We start from the raw sequence: 20164 nt of genomic DNA, 5'->3' as shown, positions 1-20164 counted from the left end.
GCACTATTGCACTAATGTTGTAAATGTGTGTTTATGAGTAATTCAACTAATACTAAAATGAGTAATTCTGCTAACGTTAAAGCTGGAATCCGTAGCGGTGAAACTACAATGTCTGTTTGCGATATTATAACAACAAAGACAATACTTCAACAACAAAAATGAAGTTGGACATCATTGAACGCGCGATAGAATAGTAGAGTGTGTACTCAGATGATTTTTTTTACCACAATGCTGGATGCTCATCTCCTCTGTTTCATAAACAAAACAATAACAAAAGGCCTGGGGCGACCAGTGGCACTGTTTCACCTTATGCAGATCTCAACTTTAACCACTCTCTCTCATGAGACCTGGTCTTGCTGCAGCTGGAGAACTCAGGTGACCCCTGGCTGGACTTCTCCAACCCCCAACCTCTCCACTACTTTGAGTGTGTTTACTTCCTGGTTGTTACCATGTCAACGGTGGGCTATGGTGACGTGGAGTTGAGGACGACCCTGGGACGCCTCTTCGTCATCATCTTCATTTTTATTGGACTGGTACATCTCATAAGACAGTATTGACTCCCCCCATACAATGTAAAGAGTCTTTCAGCATAGGAAAGTGCTATGGAAATCCAATCAATGAAAGCTACTGTCTGCTTCCCGAATGGCACCCAATCCCCCCTATATCAGGGATGCGGTCCGTGGCCCCCCATTTTGTAGGCCTGTGGATACATTTCCAAAATAAACAAATTAACCCATGTCAGCTAACATTTTTGGGATTTTGCTTAGGGCACCCAAAAGGCTAGGACTGGCTCTGACTGCATATCTGGGTATGGATGTGGGTATGCAGACCCGCAAACTACAGATTTCTTTCAAAGTTGCCCATCCCTGCCTTATATAGCTCACTACTTTTGAACAGGGCCCATAGGGTTCTGGTCAAAAGTAGTGCACTTCATAGGGAATATGGTGCCATTTGGGATGCATCACTGTCAGTGGTCCATTGTGGATGTGATTTAGATACACATCATGTCTCTCTCTTTCTCTCTCAGGGTCTGTTTGCCAACTTTGTCCCAGAGGTGGTTCAGATCATCATCAACAGGAAGAGGTTTGATGGAAGCTTCACGGGTGTCTCAGGCAAGACGTGAGTCATCTTACTACAGTTTATCGGAGATGACCAAAATAAAACAGTTGGTGTAGTAGCAGCTACAAGGTACATTCTTATGTCACACAACATGATAATATACACTGCACCTAAACAAAAACGACTAAATCCTCAGTATATCTGATATAATGCTTCTTAGAATGTTAATAGTCTTTCTCTCGTTCTATCTCCACCCATCCGTGTTAATGTTCCTCCGTGTGTGCGTGCGTGCGTGCGTGCGCGCTAGCCATGTGGTGGTGTGTGGTCACATCACTCTGAGCAGCGCCTCTGCCTTCATGAAAGATTTTCTACATGAGGACAGGGGAGAGGTCGACGTCAAGGTGCTCTTCCTGGGAAAGTGAGTCACAGCGTTACCTTTGAGCCCAACCTGGGCCCTCGTCAAATGTTGTGCACTACATAGGGATTAGGGTCCCGTTTCAGACACTGCTATCTCTGCCTTTGCCAGCTTCCGTCCTAACCAGGAGCTGGAGGCTTTCTTCCTGAGGTGGTTCCTGAAGGTCACCTTCTACCAGGGCTCAGTGATGCAGAGGAGAGACATGGAGAGAGTTAAGGTACTGGAGCCAAGTACACACTCAGTTTGGATAACGGACATACAACACATTTGACACAACTGTTTTGATACAAGTTAGTCTGCACACAAATATTATAAGACACACCAATTGTGGGGACACCACACAATGGTTGTGTAATCATTTTTGTCCAGACAAACTCTTCGACTTGACTGAGCGTGCTACTGAACATACTACCATCTAGCAGTCGGATGCTAACATTAGCATTTGTACTCCGAGCCAACTGTACACAGTTGTGGAATCTAGAGCAAGAAGCTAGCTTGTTCCTCCTGGAGCTACTGTCGGCTCTTAGATCTCCGGAAGGTAAAACGTCACCACAGTGGCTAGAAGTTACTGGCTAGCCTCTGCTTACCACGTACAACTAGGTCGCCAACACAGAGAGGGAGACACGTACACTGGGAAGGGTACAGGAGGGACACAGGGATGCAGAGTAATGATGGCTTAGTGACTGTGGTACATGGTAGCACTGGCTTGATGCTATCCTCTGTGTGTAGATGCATAAAGCAGGAGCTTGCCTGATCATCTGTGACAGGTTCACCTCAGACCAGCATAAGGAGGACGCTGCCAATCTCATGAGGTAGGCAGGGCTCAGGTGCATGCACACATAGCTAGACAGGCACACGCGCGCGCGCACACACACACGTTCACCTGCTCTCTACCTTGTTATCCTTTCTGACACACGGCAAAATATAACTAATAAGATAAAACAACATGTGTTTGTCCTCTGTCAGGGTGATCTCCATCAAACAGTATTGTCCCAACACCAGGATTATAGTTCAGATGCTGAAGCACAACAGTAAGGTAGGCTGCCTGTCCCCGATGCCTATATACATCTTACAAACAAGTATGGCTACTGTTGCTAGATGATGTGTCATGTGTCATGTGTGTGTGTGTGTGTGTGTGTGTGTGTGTGTGTGCTCCCAAGGCGTTCCTGCAGAACGTGCCTAACTGGGACTGGAGTCGAGGTGATGCAGTGATCTGCCTGGCAGAGCTCAAACTGGGTTTCATGTCTCAGAGCTGCCTGGTGCCTGGCCTCTCCACGCTGTTGACCAACCTGTTCACCATGCAGAGTGAGATTGAGGTATGTCAACAATAAAGTGCACTATTCTGATCCTTTACTAAGTATTTGAATGGATTTTTGAAAGCCGGGTGGGAGAGCAGAGAGGGAGATGGAGGCACAGTCAGACTTAGCCGAGAGACATGGCTCCAACCCCTGTCACCAGGGGGTAAGTGGTCTGAAGTCAGGAGCTTTAACTGTTATACTAGAACCCATCACAGTGCTGTACTTTTTTATCAAGTATCTCTGTTGCTACTGAATCTCTGTTGCCATTTTGTTTTACAGCAGGACGGAGACACCTGGCAGAACCTGTACAGAGAGGGCCTCTACAATGAGATCTACACAGAGCACCTGTCCCCCTCCTTCATAGGGATGTCCTTTGCTCAGGCCAGCAAGTCAGTTTGTCAGTCTGCTACAGAGAGACATATCAGTGTTCTATTACTACAAACAAACATGATCTCTCTCTATCTGCCTGCCTGTGTGCATGTCTGCCTGCCTGTCTGCTTGTGTGCCTGTCTGCTTGTGTGCCTGCCTGTCTGCTTGTGTGCCTGTCTGCCTGTCTGTGTGTCAGGCTATGTTTCCTGAAGCTGAGGTTGCTGTTGATTGGGATTGAGTATCAGAGCGGAGACCAAGATTTCAAGTAAGTAACTTGTAGCAGTAGTAGTATTTGTATTAATTAAGGATCCCCACTCTTCCTGTAGTAGTAGCAGTAGTATTTGTATTTATTAAGGATCTCCACTCTTCCTGTAGTAGTAGTAGTAGTAGCAGCAGCAGACATAGCATAGTAGTAGTAGTATTGGTCATTATTAAGGATCCCCACTCTTCCTGTAGTAGCAGGAGCAGTAGAAGTAGTAGTAGTTTCAGTAGCAGCAGTAGTATTTGTATTAATTAAGGATCCCCACTCTTCCTGTAGTAGTAGTAGTAGTAGCAGCAGTAGTAACAGTAGTAGTAGTAGGCGTAGCAGCAGTAGTATTGGTAATTATTAAGGATCCCCACTCTTCCTGTAGTAGTAGTAGTATTATTTGTATTAATTAAGGATCCCCACTCTTCCTGTAGTAGTAGCAGTAGTATTTGTGTTTATTACGGATCTCCACTCTTCCTGTAATAGTAGTAGTAGTAGCAGCAGTAGTAACAGTAGTAGTAGTAGCAGCAGTAGTATTTGTATTTATTAAGGATCTCCACTCTTCCTGTAGTAGTAGTAGTAGCAGTAGTAGTAGCAGCAGTAGTAACAGTAGTAGTAGTGGTAGTAGTAGTAGTATTTGTATTTATTAAGGATCCCCACTCTTCCTGTAGTAGCAGGAGCAGTAGAAGTAGTAGTAGTTTCAGTAGCAGCAGTAGTATTTGTATTAATTAAGGATCCCCACTCTTCCTGTAGTAGTAGTAGTATTTGTATTAATTAAGGATCCCCACTCTTCCTGTAGTAGTAGCAGTAGTATTTGTGTTTATTATGGATCTCCACTCTTCCTGTAATAGTAGTAGTAGTAGTAGCAGCAGTAGTAACAGTAGTAGTAGTAGCAGCAGTAGTATATGTATTTATTAAGGATCTCCACTCTTCCTGTAGTAGTAGTAGTAGCAGTAGTAGTAGCAGCAGTAGTAACAGTAGTAGTAGTGGTAGCAGTAGTAGTATTTGTATTTATTAAGGATCCCCACTCTTCCTGTAGAAGCAGGAGCAGTAGAAGTAGTAGTAGTTTCAGTAGCAGCAGTTGTATTTGTATTAATTATGGATCCCCACTCTTCATATAGTAGTAGCAGTAGTTTTTGTGTTTATTACGGATCTCCACTCTTCCTGTAGTAGTAGTAGCAGCAGTAGTAACAGTAGTAGTAGTGGTAGTAGTAGTAGTATTTGTATTTATTAAGGATCCCCACTCTTCCTGTAGTAGTAGTAGCAGTAGAAGTAGTAGCAGCAGTAGTAACAGTAGTAGTAGTGGTAGTAGTAGTAGTATTTGTATTTATTAAGGATCCCCACTCTTCCTGTAGAAGCAGGAGCAGTAGAAGTAGTAGTAGTTTCAGTAGCAGCAGTTGTATTTGTATTAATTATGGATCCCCACTCTTCATATAGTAGTAGCAGTAGTTTTTGTGTTTATTACGGATCTCCACTCTTCCTGTAGTAGTAGTAGCAGCAGTAGTAACAGTAGTAGTAGCAGCAGTAGTATTTGTATTTATTAAGGATCTCCACTCTTCCTGTAATAGTAGTAGTAGTAGTAGCAGCAGTAGTAACAGTAGTAGTAGCATCAGTAGTATTTGTATTTATTAAGGATCTCCACTCTTCCTGTAATAGCAGTAGTAGTAGTAGTAGTAGTAGTAGCAGCAGTAGTAACAGTAGTAGTAGCAGCAGTAGTATTTGTATTTATTAAGGATCTCCACTCTTCCTGTAATAGCAGTAGTAGTAGTAGTAGTAGTAGCAGCAGTAGTAACAGTAGTAGTAGCAGCAGTAGTATTTGTATTTATTAAGGATCTCCACTCTTCCTGTAGTTGTAGTAGTAGTAGTAGTAGTAGAGGCAGGCATAACAGTAGTAGTAGTCGTAGCAGCAGCAGTAGTATTTGTATTTATTAAGGATCCCCACTCTTCCTGTAGTAGCAGGAGCAGCAGAAGTAGTAGTAGTATCAGTAACAGCAGTAGTAGTAGAAGTTGTAGTAGCAGCAGCAGTAGTATTTGTATTTATTAAGGATCCCCACTCTTCCTGTAGTAGTAGTAGTAACAGTAGTAGTAGTAGTAGTCGTAGCAGCAGCAGTAGTATTTGTATTTATTAAGGATCCCCACTCTTCCTGTAGTAGTAGTAGTAGCAGCAGCAGTCGTAGCATAGTAGTAGTAGTAGTAGTAGTAGTAGTATTTGTATTTATTAAGGATCCCCACTCTTCCTGTAGTAGCAGGAGCAGCAGAAGTAGTAGTAGTATCAGTAACAGTAGTAGTAGTTGTAGTAGCAGCAGCAGTAGTATTTGTATTTATTAAGGATCCCCACTCTTCCTGTAGTAGTAGTAGCAGCAGCAGTTGTAGCATAGTAGTAGTAGTAGTAGTAGTAGTATTTGTATTTATTAAGGATCCCCACTCTTCCTGTAGTAGCAGGAGCAGTAGTAGTAGTAGTAGTAGAAGCAAAGATTTTTAGAACTCAACCAAGATCAACCACAGCCAGTTGTTTCCAATGGGAGCAAATGAACCATAGTGGGCAGAACATGCAAGGAGGGGGGTAGAGCCAAGCACGAGCTAGAGAGATCCTATTGGCGCGTTCTACCATTATCTGCATATTTCCGTTAGGGAACGCCTACTTAGTCAAGTGTGCAATAACTCAATTTTCCTTTGCAGTCCTTCTAAACAACGCAATTTAAAAAAAAACGTTTGTAAAGGGTAAAGTCTACAAATCTTAGTCCACTCTGTTCTAAACAGATTCTAGTTTTGGGAATAGAAAACTGTATTGAAATCAAATGTTTAATCGATGAGAAAACTTGCAAAATGTCTGTTAAAATCCGTCTCGTTCCATCTTCTCCCACTGCCCGCCAGTGGGCTTCCTTTCACTACCATATTTGGTAGTGAGTGGAAATGCGAAGCAGATGCTTCACATTTATACAGTAAAATATCTGTTTCATTGTTCTATCTGTGGTCGTTGTAGCAGTGTTAGAGGCGGCAGTAGTAGTAGTAGACAGTCATTTTTATAATGCTTACAGGTATGTGATTATTTTACACATTAACTGTAGTTTTGTGGATGGGCTGCTTCCTGCTTGTTAAAGTTGTTTTGTTGTTTCTCAGTGTGTTGGTAAATCCTCCCAGTCACATCAAAATAAAGCTGTGGACTCTGGGTTTCCTCATAGCCAGCAATGCCAGTGATGCCAGAAGGTACTGTGCCACTCTAATATTAGTTCAGAAACTAGAGCCTTGACTCAAATACTTCTGTATGTAGGGAGTGGGAGTATTCATGTTAGTCATTTTTGCGTACCTGTGTGTTTGTCAGGGCGAGTATGTACTGCTCTGTGTGTCACAGAGACATCAAGGATTTGCCCAGGATGAGACCCTGCAGGTGCACTGAGCAGAAAGATGGTACGGCAACAATGCAATGACCAAGACAAGCCTTTTTAGACTCGCAGACCTTTTTAGTACTAACCTCAGTTTCACAAGAAGCAAAGCAACTGAGGCGGCATGTTGAGAGGTGCAGAGATGGTGCAGTCTCGAACTCCTCCACTAGGGGGAGTCATCATCCCACTTTTCTCCACTGGGCTGAAAAATCAGGCTTTTCTTTAGGACCTATATTAGTAGAAAGCACCATGCGCCTCTGTCTGTCCTGTTCGCCTCATTACACATTTTCACACAGAGCAGAGACTCAGAATGGCTGTCTGTCACCCTTCTATGTCTCTTATGTGCCTGTCTGTCACCTATGGGTGTGTCTGACCCGCAAGACTGTCTCTCACCCGTGTGTTTCTCATCTGTGTGTGTGTGTCATGTGCGTGCGCGTGTGTGTGTGTCCCATCAGTCTCATCTAACACCTCCGCCATGAGTCTAGGCTTCAGACGTCCATCACTGGGAGTTCTGCCCTTCAGGTGAAAAATCACAGCCTTCTACACAGGAATATGTTTGTTTTGAACATGCTGAGACAAATACTTAATTTAAAACTCACCATGATATATCACACTGTCATTAGTGGAGGCTGCCTGGTGCGGGCGGGCGGGCGGGCAGGCTATGTCCTGGACAGCTGAGCACAGTGGAATAGCAAGCTGGGATTGACAGGCTGATTAATGGGCCGGCTCCCCAGCCGCCTCACTCAACCCATTCTGGGCATTAATATTGGGAGATCCTGTCAGAGGACAGAGAGGGAGGAGAAGAGAGGGGGGAGGAGAGAGCACGGTCAGAAGGTAAGTTAGTGAGCAGAATACAGATTAAATAAATTGTAGTTCCCTGCTCTCTCTCTCTTTCTATCTCTGTGTCTCTCTTTTCTCTCTCTCTTCCCCCTCATCCCTCTCACTCCTGTCTCCCTCTCTTTCTTTATCTCTCTCCGTCTATCCGATCTCGTCACCACCCTTTTTTATCTGTGATTCCACTACCCAAGTGGATACCTTTAATTTTCCCTTTTGTGCTCTTGACATCCAGGGTGGTTGGACAGTGTATATGTAATATGTCTGCATGCATGAGTCTGTGTGCCTCTCCTGTCTTCTCTCCCTCCACCCTTTCTTCCTTCCCTACACTCTCTGAGGCTTGTGTTTGTGTGTGTGTCCTCTGCTGTAGCCCAGAGGGAGAGACTCTTCGAGAGAGGGAGTGTGTGTGGGAGCAGCAGCAGCAGGAAGAGCAGCAGGAGGTGGGGCTGGACTCTACAGGACTGTTCCACTGGTGCCCACCTGTTCCCCTGAAGGACATCTCACTGGTAAGACAGATAGGCAATCAGGCACTAATGGTGAGCGATTAACATGTATTTTTTATTCCGGTTATTAAACAACTAATTGACCGACGTCGGTTCAATTACTTGAATTCTATCTAGTTTATTTTTTTGTGTGAGCCCAACGTGTCGTTTCTCTAGAGAGAAATCAAATAATTCACGAGAGAAATCAAGTCAAGAACTATGTGCGACTCTGGGCTGAAGGGAGTTGTAGTTTTCATTAAGCAAATATTCAACCTAGTTCAGCGCAGAAACGCCTTAATTAACTACAATGACCATAATCCATTGCGCCTGTTATTTCTGTCTCGAACACTTTTACGCTTGCTATGTTTGGTAAGATACACACAGAGCGCCTAGACTGCATGAGAGAGGAACGTACACAACACAACAAGAAGAGAGAGAGGGATAGAAACAGTGCTTCTACATCTGCATTGCTTGCGGTTTGGGGTTTTAGGTTGGGTTTCTGTATAGGACTTTGTGACATTGGCTGATGTAAAAAGGGCTTTATAAATACATTTGATTTGATTGATTCCTGAAAGTGTGTGTTATCTACTTTGAAGAACTCGCTAAATGATTTCATCAGACAGCTCTGCAGCATATTTAGGCAGTCTAGACGAGCTAAATAGGAGGACTGAAGACAGTACAGTTTGGGGTGCACAGAGATAATGTTGTCTGGCTGGCTGAATGGCTGCTACTGACTGAACAGAGATGATCACTTTAAAAATAATAAAGTCATCAAATAAAATAGTAATTTAAATAAAATAATTTAAAATGTTTCTGTTGATGTCTACCCAATGTGGACTAGACGGAGACAATGGAATATTTTCAATGTTTTGGCAATTGAATGTTCACTATATTTGGCTTTGGAATGTACATTTTTCAAAAGTATTTTTTTTTAAAGCTGAAATGAAAAACCGTGATCATTTTCTAAGAATCGAACCGAAACCGAACCCTAACCGTCCTCAAAAAGTACTAATTTCTCAGCACTATTAGGAACACACTCACTGTCTCACACACTGACACTAGCTTACTTGTACCTAGCCAGCTAGAGTACATGCATGTAATAATAACATAATAAACATCTCCAGTCATGCATTTGTGTGTGTCTGTGTGTATCCTCCTCAGACCAGACAGAGTGCCAGTACCCTGGCACTGCAGGACCACGTGGTGGTGTGTGTCTTTGGGGACGGGGGCTCCAGCCTGCTGGGCCTGGGGGACTTCATGATGCCGCTGAGGGCCAGCAGCCTGACGGCCCCAGAGCTGAGGATGGTCGTCTTCCTGGGAGACCCACACTACTTCAGCAGGGAGTGGCCCAACATACAATACTTCCCCCACATCTACTTCCTGCCTGTGAGTCTCTGGACATGTGGGAATACTCTATAATAGATCTGAAATCTATCCATTATTATTCTACAGAAACTTGACTTTTTGCTGACATACACGACAGGCATAGGTCAGGATCAGAGGAGGCTGGTGGTATGAGCTATAAGATGACAGGCTTATTGCAATGGCTGGAATAGAATAAACGGAACGGGGGGGGGGGGGTCCATATGTTTGATGTGCTTGATACCATTCCATTCCAGTCATTACAATGAGCCCGTCCTCCTGTAGCTTCTCCCACCAGCCTCCACTGGTCAGGATTCTCTATTCGTTAGAATGCCTAGTAAAGAGACTAACTAGGTAGAAGAGGTGTCTAGGGACTATAGAACGTATCAGTCGTCTAGCCTTGCCTGACTAACCCTGTCCCCTCACCCCATCCCTATTCTCATTCCGTCTCCCCCCTCCCCACTCTCTCCCCCAGGGCTCTCCTCTGTGTGGGGCAGACCTGCGTGCGTTGAGTGTGGAGCGCTGTGCTATGGTGGTGGTCCTCAGCTCTCTGTCCTGCTCCAGCGACATTGAGCCCTCCATGCAGGATAAGGAGACCATCCACTTCTGTGTCAACCTCTACCACATTCGCTTCAGCCCCGAGCCAGGCCCACGCTGCACACTCAGTCACACTCAAAGTCACGGCCACGGACAGGGGCTGGAGCTTGGTCATGGGTTTGGTGGTCATAGCCATGGTCCGAGCCACGGTCAGTGAGAGGGACCAGAGAGATTCATGGAGAATGTTCAGGGGGCTGGGAGAATATTACTGTTAAATGTTTGTTGGCTGCTTTAATATTCGATTAGTTGGCTTGGCTCAAGGCTGGACTCTCAGTGTGAGAGGAGAGATTGTGTGTGTGTGTGTGTGTGTGTGTTTATATTGTCTGTGAAGAGTGTGTGGTGTGTCATGTCCGTGGTATGAGCGCCATACAGATTGTGGTCAGACAGACAGACAGACAGGGGCTGAGGGAAAGTCCTGAAGGCTGAGCAGAAATGTTCCAGGAATTGTGTGAGCGAATGGTGTGTATGTGTGTGAACCTCAGCGTTTCTGTGTGTTGTGTGTTGTGTCTGTGTGTGTGTGTGTGTGTGTACGCGACAGCCTGCCACAGAAGCTGACAGAAAATAAACATGTTCCAGTAATTAACCTTGACAGGCTCAATGTGTCGCCAACAGCAGAATGTGCTAATGACACAATTAATCCATAATTAAGGCATGCTGTCTCACTGGAGCCATACAGTGGCTGGACCGACCCGCCTGGGCTGCCAATCAATGACTGTTTATCTGTTCTACAGGAGTGTGTGTGTGTGTGTGTGTGTGTGTGTGTTGAGGTTGGGTTATTGTTTTGTAGGGGACATTGGTGCATAATGTCCTAGTAATACACACTAATACCGGAAATGTTCACGTGTTTAATGACAAAATAATCACTGTTTTACCAATCATGTTATGCAAATGCTTTTGGGAATCCCATTCGTTTGAAGGTTTTACCTTAGTTGATTACCCTGACTGACTATAAGAGCGTCTGCTAAAATGACCAAAATGTAAAGTCAAAATGGTATAGATGTGTATCACTGATTTATACTTCTGTAGTTGTTGTGTTCAGTTTGTGCCACATTGTAACATGTGTTGTGTTGTGCAGACACACTCGACTTTTCCCACATCCCTACGATACCCGAGAAGGCTGAGGTCACCCCTGCTCACAGCGCCGGCACCACTGTCCCTCTGCTGGTAGAGCTGGGTATTGTGCCAATTTCACTCCCTAGTGCTTTGCTACATCGAAACAGGGACAGGATTTTTTTTCCTGACGTTCCTGGTCTGGTCACATGGTCAGAGAAAACCAGTAAATACCACGTAGTTATAGATGAATGGCGACAATTGATTCTAAATTTTTTTTAAAGTACAGTAGTATTATTCACAGCGATCCCTGTTTAAATGAAAACTTTTAGACCAATCAGAAACTTTCACTGACCTCTATAATGACTGTACTGTAATTAGGCTACTAACTAGTCCCTTTCTCCCCCAGTGAACAGCTCTAACGTGTGCTTTGTGAACGAGGCGGACAGCCAAGAGGACTCCTCCAGCCTGACACTGAGCCAGGCCTTCTCTGTAGGCTCCGTCTTCTCTGTCGACCTACTGGACTCTCTCATGGCAGCCGTGAGTAGACAGAACAGGACACAACGGCCGAGTACTAAGTTGCACCCTATTTCCTATATAGGGCACTATTTTTGACCAGCTATCCATAGGCATAGCCATAGCAATTTGGAAAGCATTCAATCCATAGCAATAGTAATTCATCAATAGTTGTACTACTTAGTTGCTTATAATAGCGCTATAATTCATGGCTTGAAAGTATTATTACCATTGGGACGCATGATACCACTTATGTTTTACTTTTCTCAATGCTATAAGATGATGCATTTGAAGCACCAAAGATGGTGGACGATTGATAGCCTCCCCAAGATAGCTAGCTAACCAGTCAACTAACCTGAAAAACTGCCTGTATATTTTAACAGGGCGGGGGAACTCTATTTCTAGTTATTGGCCTTGGGTAGAACACACCGTGTCACTGTGAGCTGAGGGTTAGCTAAAAGAACCAATAACTAATTTGATCTAACCTTGTGATCTGTCTGTGTGGTGTGTAGACGTACTTCAACGCCAACGTGCCTGGTCTGATCTGTACGCTGGTGACGGGTGGCGACACCCCCTTACTGGAGGCCCAGCTGGCAGAGGACAACCAGCTGCGGGGAGGGGAGATGTCCGTGAAGATGTGGGCGCTGCGCCAACGCTCCAAACTGGCACAGTTGGCACTGCAGGATAAGCCTCTCTGCAGCCTCGCTGTGAGTTTCTACTACTAACACGCACAGACATACACTATGTATACAAAAGTATGTGGACACTTCAAATTAGTGTATTTGGTGATTTCAAATGCACCCTTTGCTGACAGGTGTATAAAATCGAGTACACAGCCATGCAATATCCATAGCCAAACATTGGACGTAGAATGGCCCATACTGAAGAAGTCAATGACTTTCAACGTGCCACCTTTCCAACAATCAGTCTGTTAAATTTGTGCCCTGCCGTGGTCAACTGTAAGTACTGTTATTGTGAAGTGGAAATGTTTAGGAGCAACAACAGCTCAGGAACGAAGTGGTAGGTCAGACAAGCTCACACGAGAACGGGACTGCTTCGGTTCATGGTTTGGCTAGGCCTGTCATCCCCCTGATCTGTTTCATCTGTCTTGTGCTTGTCTCCACCCCCCACCAGGTACCCTCCATTTTTCCCCATTGTCTCCAGTGTATTTATACCTGCATTTTCTGTTTGTCTGTTGGCAGTTCGTCTTGTCTTGTCAGGTCATACCAGCGTGTTTCCTGTTTTTCCTGTTCTCAAGTTTTTGTTTTTTAGTATTCCCGGTTCTGACCTTCTGCCTGTCCTGACCCTGGTTTACAAACCTCTGCCTGCCAACGACCTGCCTTTTGCCGGCCAACTTTGTTATAATAAATATTCAGAGAATCGTACTATCCACATCTGGGTCTTATCCTGAGTCGTGATGAGGCCCCTTAGTTCCAGTGAAGGAAAATCTTAACGCTTCAGCATACAATGACGAATCTGTGCTTCCAACTTTGTGGAAACAGTTTAGGGAAGGCCCTTTACTGTTTCAGCATGACAATAGCCCTGTGCACAAAGCAAGGTCCATACAGAAATGGTTTGTCGAGATTGGTTTGGAAGAACTTGACTGGCCTGCACAGAGCCCTGACCTCAACCCCATCGAACACCTTTGGGATGAATTGGAACGCCAACTGTGAGCCAAGCCTAATCGCCCAACATTAGTGCCTGACCTCACTAATGTTCTTGTGGCTGAATGGAAGCAAGCCCCCGCAGCAATGTTCCAACATCTAGTGGAAAGCCTTCCTAGAAGAGTGGAGGCTGTTATAGCGGCAAAGTGGGGACCAACTCCATATTAATGCCCATGACTTTGGAATGAGATGTTCAACGAGCAGGGGTCCACATACTTTTGGTCATGCAGTATACACCTATATGGACACACATCTACACTGAGTGTACAAAACATTAGGAGGAGTTGCTCTTTCTCTGACATATATTGACCAGGTAAATCCAGGTGAAAGCTATGATTCCTTATTGATGTCACTTAAATCCACTTCAATCAGTGTCGATTAAGGAGTGGAGACAGGTTAGAGTAGTATTTTGTAAGCCTTGAGACAATGGAGACATGGATTTTGCATGTGGGCCACTCAGAGGGGGAATGCCTAGTTAAATACATATTTTAAAATGGCTAAGACAAAAGAGTGCCTTTGAACTGGGGTTTAGTAGTGGAGGGCTCAACCGTTTCCCGTGTGGATCAAGAATGGTGCACCACCCAAAAGGACATCCAGCCAACCTTGACACAATTGTGGGAAGCATTGGAGTCGACATGGGCCAGTATCCCTGTGGAACGCTTTCGACACCTCGTAGAGTCCATGCCCCGACGAATTGAAGCTGTTCTGAGGGAAAGGTGGGGGGGGGGGCTGGCTGCAACTCAAAATGAGGAAGGTGTTCCTAATGCTTTGTCCACTCAGTGTATATAGACACACACACACTAACCCACAGTGCATCGGTTCTAGAAACAGGCCCACCTACACACACGTCCCAGTGATTCCCTATCATCCATATCCTCTGCAGTGTGAGGACTTCAAGGAGCTGTTCTGCCAGGCTCTGGACTCGTTGGAGATCCTGTGTTTTGGGCTGTATCGCCTGCTGGACCCACCTAACCCCTCCATGAAGAGGTACACTACCTATGCTGCTGCTCTTCCCTCTGCTGTTGGCACACACTTACTGTACCACTGTCTCTGCAGGTTTGTAATCACCAACCCGTCAGCAGAGCTCCCGTTGTTGCCTTCAGACAGAGTCTTCTGCTCTGTACCCTTCCACCAGAGTCACCTGCTCACCCTGAGGAGAGCCAAGACCATCAGTCACCGCCTATGAACCTCCCCTACACCCCCGCCCTCTGCTTGGACACAACAAGATGAATGACTCCAAACGGAACACTATTCATTTGATTTACGTAAATCTCTTTAGAAAGTCTTTATACATCTTTGAATGGAAATTCTTCTTTTTGCTGACACAGTACCCGACCACAGCAAAGCACACGCGCAGGCAAACACACGACACACTGGGAGTGCCTTGCTCAAGGGCACAATGGTGGTAGTTTAGGAGAGAGATGATTTACAACCTGTATTGTGAGTGTTTCTTCTATACTGTACTGGTTATGAATATCAATGCCGTACAGTAGGAGACATGACAGTGTTTGACATTGGCTATTATTGTTTGCATAGGGTTAGAGACATGTTTTTATAATGTAGCTTTAGGTTGACATGTATGGTTTATTATTCCTATACCGTTATTTTTAATAAAAAGAAAATATATATATATATTTGATTTAACTAGGCAAGTCAGTTAAGAACAAATTATTATTTTCAATGACGGCCGAGGAACAGTGGGTTAACTGCCTTATTCAGGGGCAGAACAACCGATTTTTACCTTGTCAGCTCAGGGATTCGATCTTGCAACCTTTCGGTTACTAGTCCAACGCTCTAACCACTAGGCTACCTGCCGTCCCAATGGTTTGTTTGTTTATGGTTTGTTTAAGTCAACATGCAAAAATAGAACTATATTTAAACTTCGGTGAACTGCGGCAAGTTTTTCTACACACACACTGTGCTGTACTTGAGTTGGTTCAAGGGCTGTGTGTGTCTCTGAGTTTGCGTGTGTGTTTGTCTCGTGGCGTCCCAGTCAGTGTGTGTGTGTGTGTGTGTGTGTTTGTGGTGGTGGCGTTCCTGTCAGTGTCTGTCAGTGCGGGGAGACTAAGCACTGACAGGTGTGTGTCACCCCATCAGTCACCTGTCAGCACTGCCTGCCTGCCTGCCTGCCCAGGAGGAGGAGAAAAGGAGACGCTGAAGGACACCAGTCGTCTGCCGCTCCGCTCAGGCTGACCCACTTCCTGTCTGGGCTCACACACACAAACACACACACACACCTGTCTGTCTGTCTGCAAAAACACACAGTCTTCAGAGAACTTTACGTGTATGTAGGACAAAAGCTGCCTCTGGCCAACCCCAAATTATCATAGACTGTATAGCATTGCAAATGAAAATCCCTCCATCTGACTTGACTCATCGTTCATCACCACCAGAAGAGATTGTGGACCCTGTAGATCAAACAGTAATGTTCAAATCTCTACTCCTCCACCCGAATAAACCAGAGTAGTGAGGATCACTTGCCAAGCCAGGCCCAGCTCCTCCAAGTATGTTTATATACTTTGTCACTCAGAAAAATGAGATGTGCAAATCCATGCCAGAAAGGGGATATTTCTGACAGTGCTTCATGCTTGAGTTTTTCCTCACTCTGCTCTAGATGAGATGTTGACAGTTTTATGGCTGTACTGTGCTGAAACAGAGAGACTGAGATATATATATATAGAGAGAGAGAGAGCTGGACAGTGATGAAAGGGAAAGAGAAAAGAGTGTGAGAGAGTGGCCGATGACAACACAGATGCTGTTCCCAGAACACACACTCGTCAGAAAGAAACCTTGACACACACTGCTCAGCCATGCAGCAACAGAACAGTCCCAGCTATGTTACGGTTCCATGTAGCAAGGTCCATGCAGCAACAGAACAGTCCCAGCTATGTTACGGTTCCATGTAGCAAGGTCCATGCAGCAACAGAACAGTCCCAGCTATGTTACGGTTCCATGTAGCAAGGTCCATGCAGCAACAGAACAGTCCCAGCTATGTTACGGGTCCATGTAGCATGCAAGTGGGTACCTGCAGGAGAGTGCCGTGAATGTGAGTTTGTGTGAGCAGTGGGTTTTCAGTTGTGAGTGTACCTATGCATTTTTGAGTTCATTTGTATTTGCAGTGTGTCTAGGAGTGTGTGTCTATGTTGAATATCAAAACAGGGTGGCGTGGGTGTGAATGTATTGGTGGTGTGTGTCATGTATAGCAGATACTCTTCAAAACAATGATTCCAAATAGGTTCTTTGGCTTTCCCCATAGGAAAACCCTTTTGGGTTCCAAGTAGAACCCTCTGTAGAAATTGTTCTACCTGGAATCAAAAATTGTTATTTGAAGGGTTCTCTTATGGGGACAGCTGAAGAACCCTTTAAGGTTATGGAAAGCACCTTTTTTTCCTAAGAGTGTATATCCCAGTGAAATGATAGTATAGAATGGTGTCTCTCTCTCTCTCTCTGTGTGTGTATGTATGTGTGTGTGTGCCTGCCTGTCGCTGGACCTCAGTAGCACTGCCACTCAGGGTGACATACACAGGGCTGACAGCGCCCGCTTACACGTGTCACTCGACATTACCCACACACACACACAGTTGTGAGAGGGGGGAGGGAGTTGGTCAGGGGGACTAGAGAAGAGCCTTGCGTCCTGCTGCTGCCTCCCCCCTCCTTTCCCCTGCACACATTCTTTCCACCTTCAGTCTCTCCACCTTCAATTATAACACTACTGGAGCTGTCGGAAGGACATGGCCTCTCTGCCTTACAGAAAACCACACTGGCTTATGAAGTGCTGCTCTTGAGTATTCTGTGTTCTCTAGGCAATATACTTAATGTTAGCATTCCATTAATGTGCTCTGTTCTCTGGAACCTCTAGTAGACTTTAGTTAAAGTGAATGTTCTATTGGATGTTGTCTCTGTGTTCTATATGGATATTCTCTAGCCTGGATGTTTTCAGTGTGTTTTGTGTTTGGACACGGTGACGTGAAGACCTTGGTTTTGTTTGCGTGTGTGTGTGTGTAAGTGGAGCAGTCAGAGCTCAGATCTCCAGGTGGATTATGGGAATGAAGCCCACATGTTGCTACCTGCCCAGTCAGTCTGCCAGGGGCGCCACATCACCTCCCCTACCCCCCAAGTCCTGTCCTGTCAGTCGCCCCCTATCAGGGGACGGGATCAGTCCTCTCAGCTCCATTTCCTACTGCCGCAGTGAGTGACACAACAAAAAACAGTCACACAGTGTACATAGGCACGTCACACACATACACACACACACAGTGTGTGGCAGAGAGTGACGGCTGGCTGGACACGGAGAGATATAGAGAGATGAGGAGACGTGTCTCTGCCTGTGGTCTGTGGAAGCGTCACAAATGGCACCCTATTCGTTATCTAGTATACTACTATTGACCAGGGCCCAGAAGTAGTCACTATTTAGGGAATAGGGTGCCATTTGGGATATATGCCTCCTACGTCTGTCAGCGTAGAGGGCATGAGGCCCAGGCAGCCAGGACAGGAGTACACTGAGTCAAGCATTCTGTCAATGGGGAAATGAATATACACATCTAGACTACGTCTGTACTCACTTAACAATCCCTGACTGACACACACACACACACACACACACACACACAGAGAGAGAGGGGAACAGACAGGGAAGGAAAGTGTACTGTTTGTGTGTCTGTTAATGAAGATGTATGAAGAATTACTGTTTATCCATTCAACCCTGTCATAACTCAGAATAGAGGGAACACAGAGTGAGGGGGGGGTGACAGGGAGAACGGGGAGAAAGAGAGGACGGATGGATAATTGAGCATGAGGACAGATAAGGTATCACCCACAGAGCTCACCCACACACACATCTCACTCTGTTTCACATACACACACACACACACACACACACACACACACACACACACACACACACAGAGGCCAGGAGGGAGAGTGGGAAGGGCACATGAGCGAGAGCTGCACCAAGGACAATAGCTCCATGAACGAAGACTCTGTGTCATTCATTCTCTCTGTGTCTCTTTGTCTGTCAAGTTCTCTCTCAAGTTTAACCTTGTTTCCAGCCCCTGGTCAAAACAAAACACTACAGACAGACTCCACCAGACACAAAGGTCTCTGGGTTTTGGAGAGGAGGTGTTTTGCATATAAACTGTAGCCGAGGCTCGACAGGCTTGCTTTGCTGCAGTTGAATACACAGAGTTTAGTATTCTAGTTGTCAGAGCCCTTCCTTGTCCTGGGTTGTGGTTCAGGATTTTGATTGATTATCAAGGCGTTGATCGTCCCTTGTACAGACAGAGTTTCTGCTGAGTCTGACAGAAGTGCTTTAGGAGTGTGAGTGATGTGAACTTCTACTAGCGAGACCTATTTGTATTTCTGTGGCAGTCCTTAAGACTGAATGAGCAGGAAAAAATAAACAACATTCAGAGGCTATTTCATCTGCTAGTTGTCATGGACTGTCTGGGAGAGAGGAGGATGAGAGGAGAAGAGGATAGACGGAGATAGAGATTGATGGACAGCATATTAAGTGGCTATTTTACTCCAGCGTGACGGTATCTTGGCGGAAGGATTATTATTTGACATGCAGTTGCCTGATAGTCCAGTTCCAGTGATTGACACATGTCGGTGGTGTTTGTAAAGGCTTTGCCAACGTGGCTCAGATAAGTCAATCTCACAGAATGAGACTATAATGTGTGCCTGACATAGTCAAAGTGAGATGAGGAGCAGTGGTGCATCTTGTATGACCCTTCCCCAGTAATACATGAGATACTGTGATCATTATTGACATATTCACCCAAACTCTAATGTGTTCCGTATGCAAGATGCAATCAGGCACTAGGGACCGGTTTGTCAGGCTGAGATTAGGCCTATACTCCTGGACTAAAAAGCATGCTTTAACGGGGAGCTGCATTGACAGTTCTATAGCCTGGCTTCATCTGGCTCCAGGAAACTGACCCTAGAAGTTATCTTCCATGAAAAGTAGCATACAGATGTAGGATTTTAATTTGATCACTCTATTGTTGCCCAGAATCTTCCTGCAAAAGGAGTTTTAAAAAGGTTTCAAAAGTTTGTAATTTGCACTTTGAAATTTCAGTCTTGATTTGCTCTAATTAAAACATCTATCAACCCCTACAAAAATGTCAATTTTAATCTACATAATATTTAAAATATTCTGTTGCTGCAGGACTATTTTCTTTCTGTAGCAAACCGGCTCAAATTAAGATTTTAGCCATACTAACCTTCAAGCGTTCTGTCATGCCTATGAGTTCTATTAAATACTCACTCTGATATGTATTTGCTGTTGTCATGTCTTTTTTAAACTGTTGCAAACCAATTTCTCTTTGTGGGACAATAAAGTAGGCCTAGATCAGGGTTTCCCAACATTTTACGTGTTCCTATCCAATAGTTTTTTTGTTTGTTTCTTTGTGTTGATGGCAGCTTATTTTTTTAAACATATTTTGTACATAATGTTGCTGCTCCCGTCTCTTATGTCCGAAAATAACTTCTGGACATCAGAACTGCGATTATTCACCACCACCTTTTTTTCCTTTTAACGAGTCTGACGAGCCCGACATGAATGACATACTGCTTTCACGGGAACAGGCCCAGATCCCCGTCATTTGCGTGAAGAGAAGGCGGAGAAAAGGGGCCGGAGTAGCACTAGTGATTCGATCAATAAAAAAGTGGTCAGATGAAGCAGATGCTAAGCTACAGGACTGTTTTGCTAGCACAGACTGGAATATGTTCCGGGATTCCTCCGATGGCATTGAGGAGTACACCACATCAGTGATTGGCTTCATCAATAAGTGCATCGATGACGTCGTCCACACAGTGACCGTACTTACATACCCCAACCAGAAGCCATGGATTACAGGCAACATCCAGATTGAGCAAAAGGCTAAAGCT

The 20164-nt window shown here is 45.0% G+C and overlaps 2 protein-coding genes across 2 annotated transcripts; both read left to right on the top strand.

The window, feature by feature from the left end:
* The first annotated feature begins 257 nt into the window (after positions 1-257).
* On the top strand, positions 258-3684 carry LOC135543708 (calcium-activated potassium channel subunit alpha-1-like). The gene is made up of 8 exons (XM_064971078.1): positions 258-533; positions 1028-1119; positions 1367-1477; positions 1586-1691; positions 2204-2286; positions 2441-2510; positions 2635-2790; positions 3052-3684. The coding sequence occupies exons 1-8, from the start codon at positions 450-452 to the stop codon at positions 3349-3351; spliced, it is 1002 nt and encodes a 333-aa protein (XP_064827150.1). The 5' UTR covers positions 258-449; the 3' UTR covers positions 3352-3684.
* LOC135543689 (calcium-activated potassium channel subunit alpha-1a-like) lies at positions 3402-14923 on the top strand. The gene is made up of 12 exons (XM_064971058.1): positions 3402-3406; positions 6509-6595; positions 6711-6796; positions 7227-7293; positions 7976-8111; positions 9249-9473; positions 9925-10195; positions 11122-11220; positions 11506-11636; positions 12125-12319; positions 14160-14263; positions 14333-14923. The coding sequence occupies exons 3-12, from the start codon at positions 6718-6720 to the stop codon at positions 14460-14462; spliced, it is 1437 nt and encodes a 478-aa protein (XP_064827130.1). The 5' UTR covers positions 3402-3406; positions 6509-6595; positions 6711-6717; the 3' UTR covers positions 14463-14923.
* The last annotated feature ends 5241 nt before the right edge of the window (positions 14924-20164 follow it).

This window comes from Oncorhynchus masou, chromosome 1 (assembly GCF_036934945.1).
Source record: "Oncorhynchus masou masou isolate Uvic2021 chromosome 1, UVic_Omas_1.1, whole genome shotgun sequence".
NCBI lineage: Eukaryota > Metazoa > Chordata > Actinopteri > Salmoniformes > Salmonidae > Oncorhynchus > Oncorhynchus masou.
Note: the sequence above shows the minus strand (reverse complement) of the source record. Positions and strands in the feature narration are given on the sequence as shown.

Excerpts from the sequence above, each read along its gene's own strand:
- LOC135543689 (XM_064971058.1), top strand. The coding sequence starts at position 6,718 with ATGTACTGCTCTGTGTGTCACAGAGACATCAAGGATTTGCCCAGGATG. Across the intron at positions 6,797-7,226 it reads GTGCACTGAGCAGAAAGATG|TCTCATCTAACACCTCCGCC; the intron begins GTACGGCAACAA and ends GTGTCCCATCAG. Across the intron at positions 7,294-7,975 it reads CTGGGAGTTCTGCCCTTCAG|CCCAGAGGGAGAGACTCTTC; the intron begins GTGAAAAATCAC and ends CCTCTGCTGTAG.
- LOC135543708 (XM_064971078.1), top strand. The coding sequence starts at position 450 with ATGTCAACGGTGGGCTATGGTGACGTGGAGTTGAGGACGACCCTGGGA. Across the intron at positions 1,120-1,366 it reads ACGGGTGTCTCAGGCAAGAC|CCATGTGGTGGTGTGTGGTC; the intron begins GTGAGTCATCTT and ends CGTGCGCGCTAG. Across the intron at positions 2,287-2,440 it reads GACGCTGCCAATCTCATGAG|GGTGATCTCCATCAAACAGT; the intron begins GTAGGCAGGGCT and ends GTCCTCTGTCAG.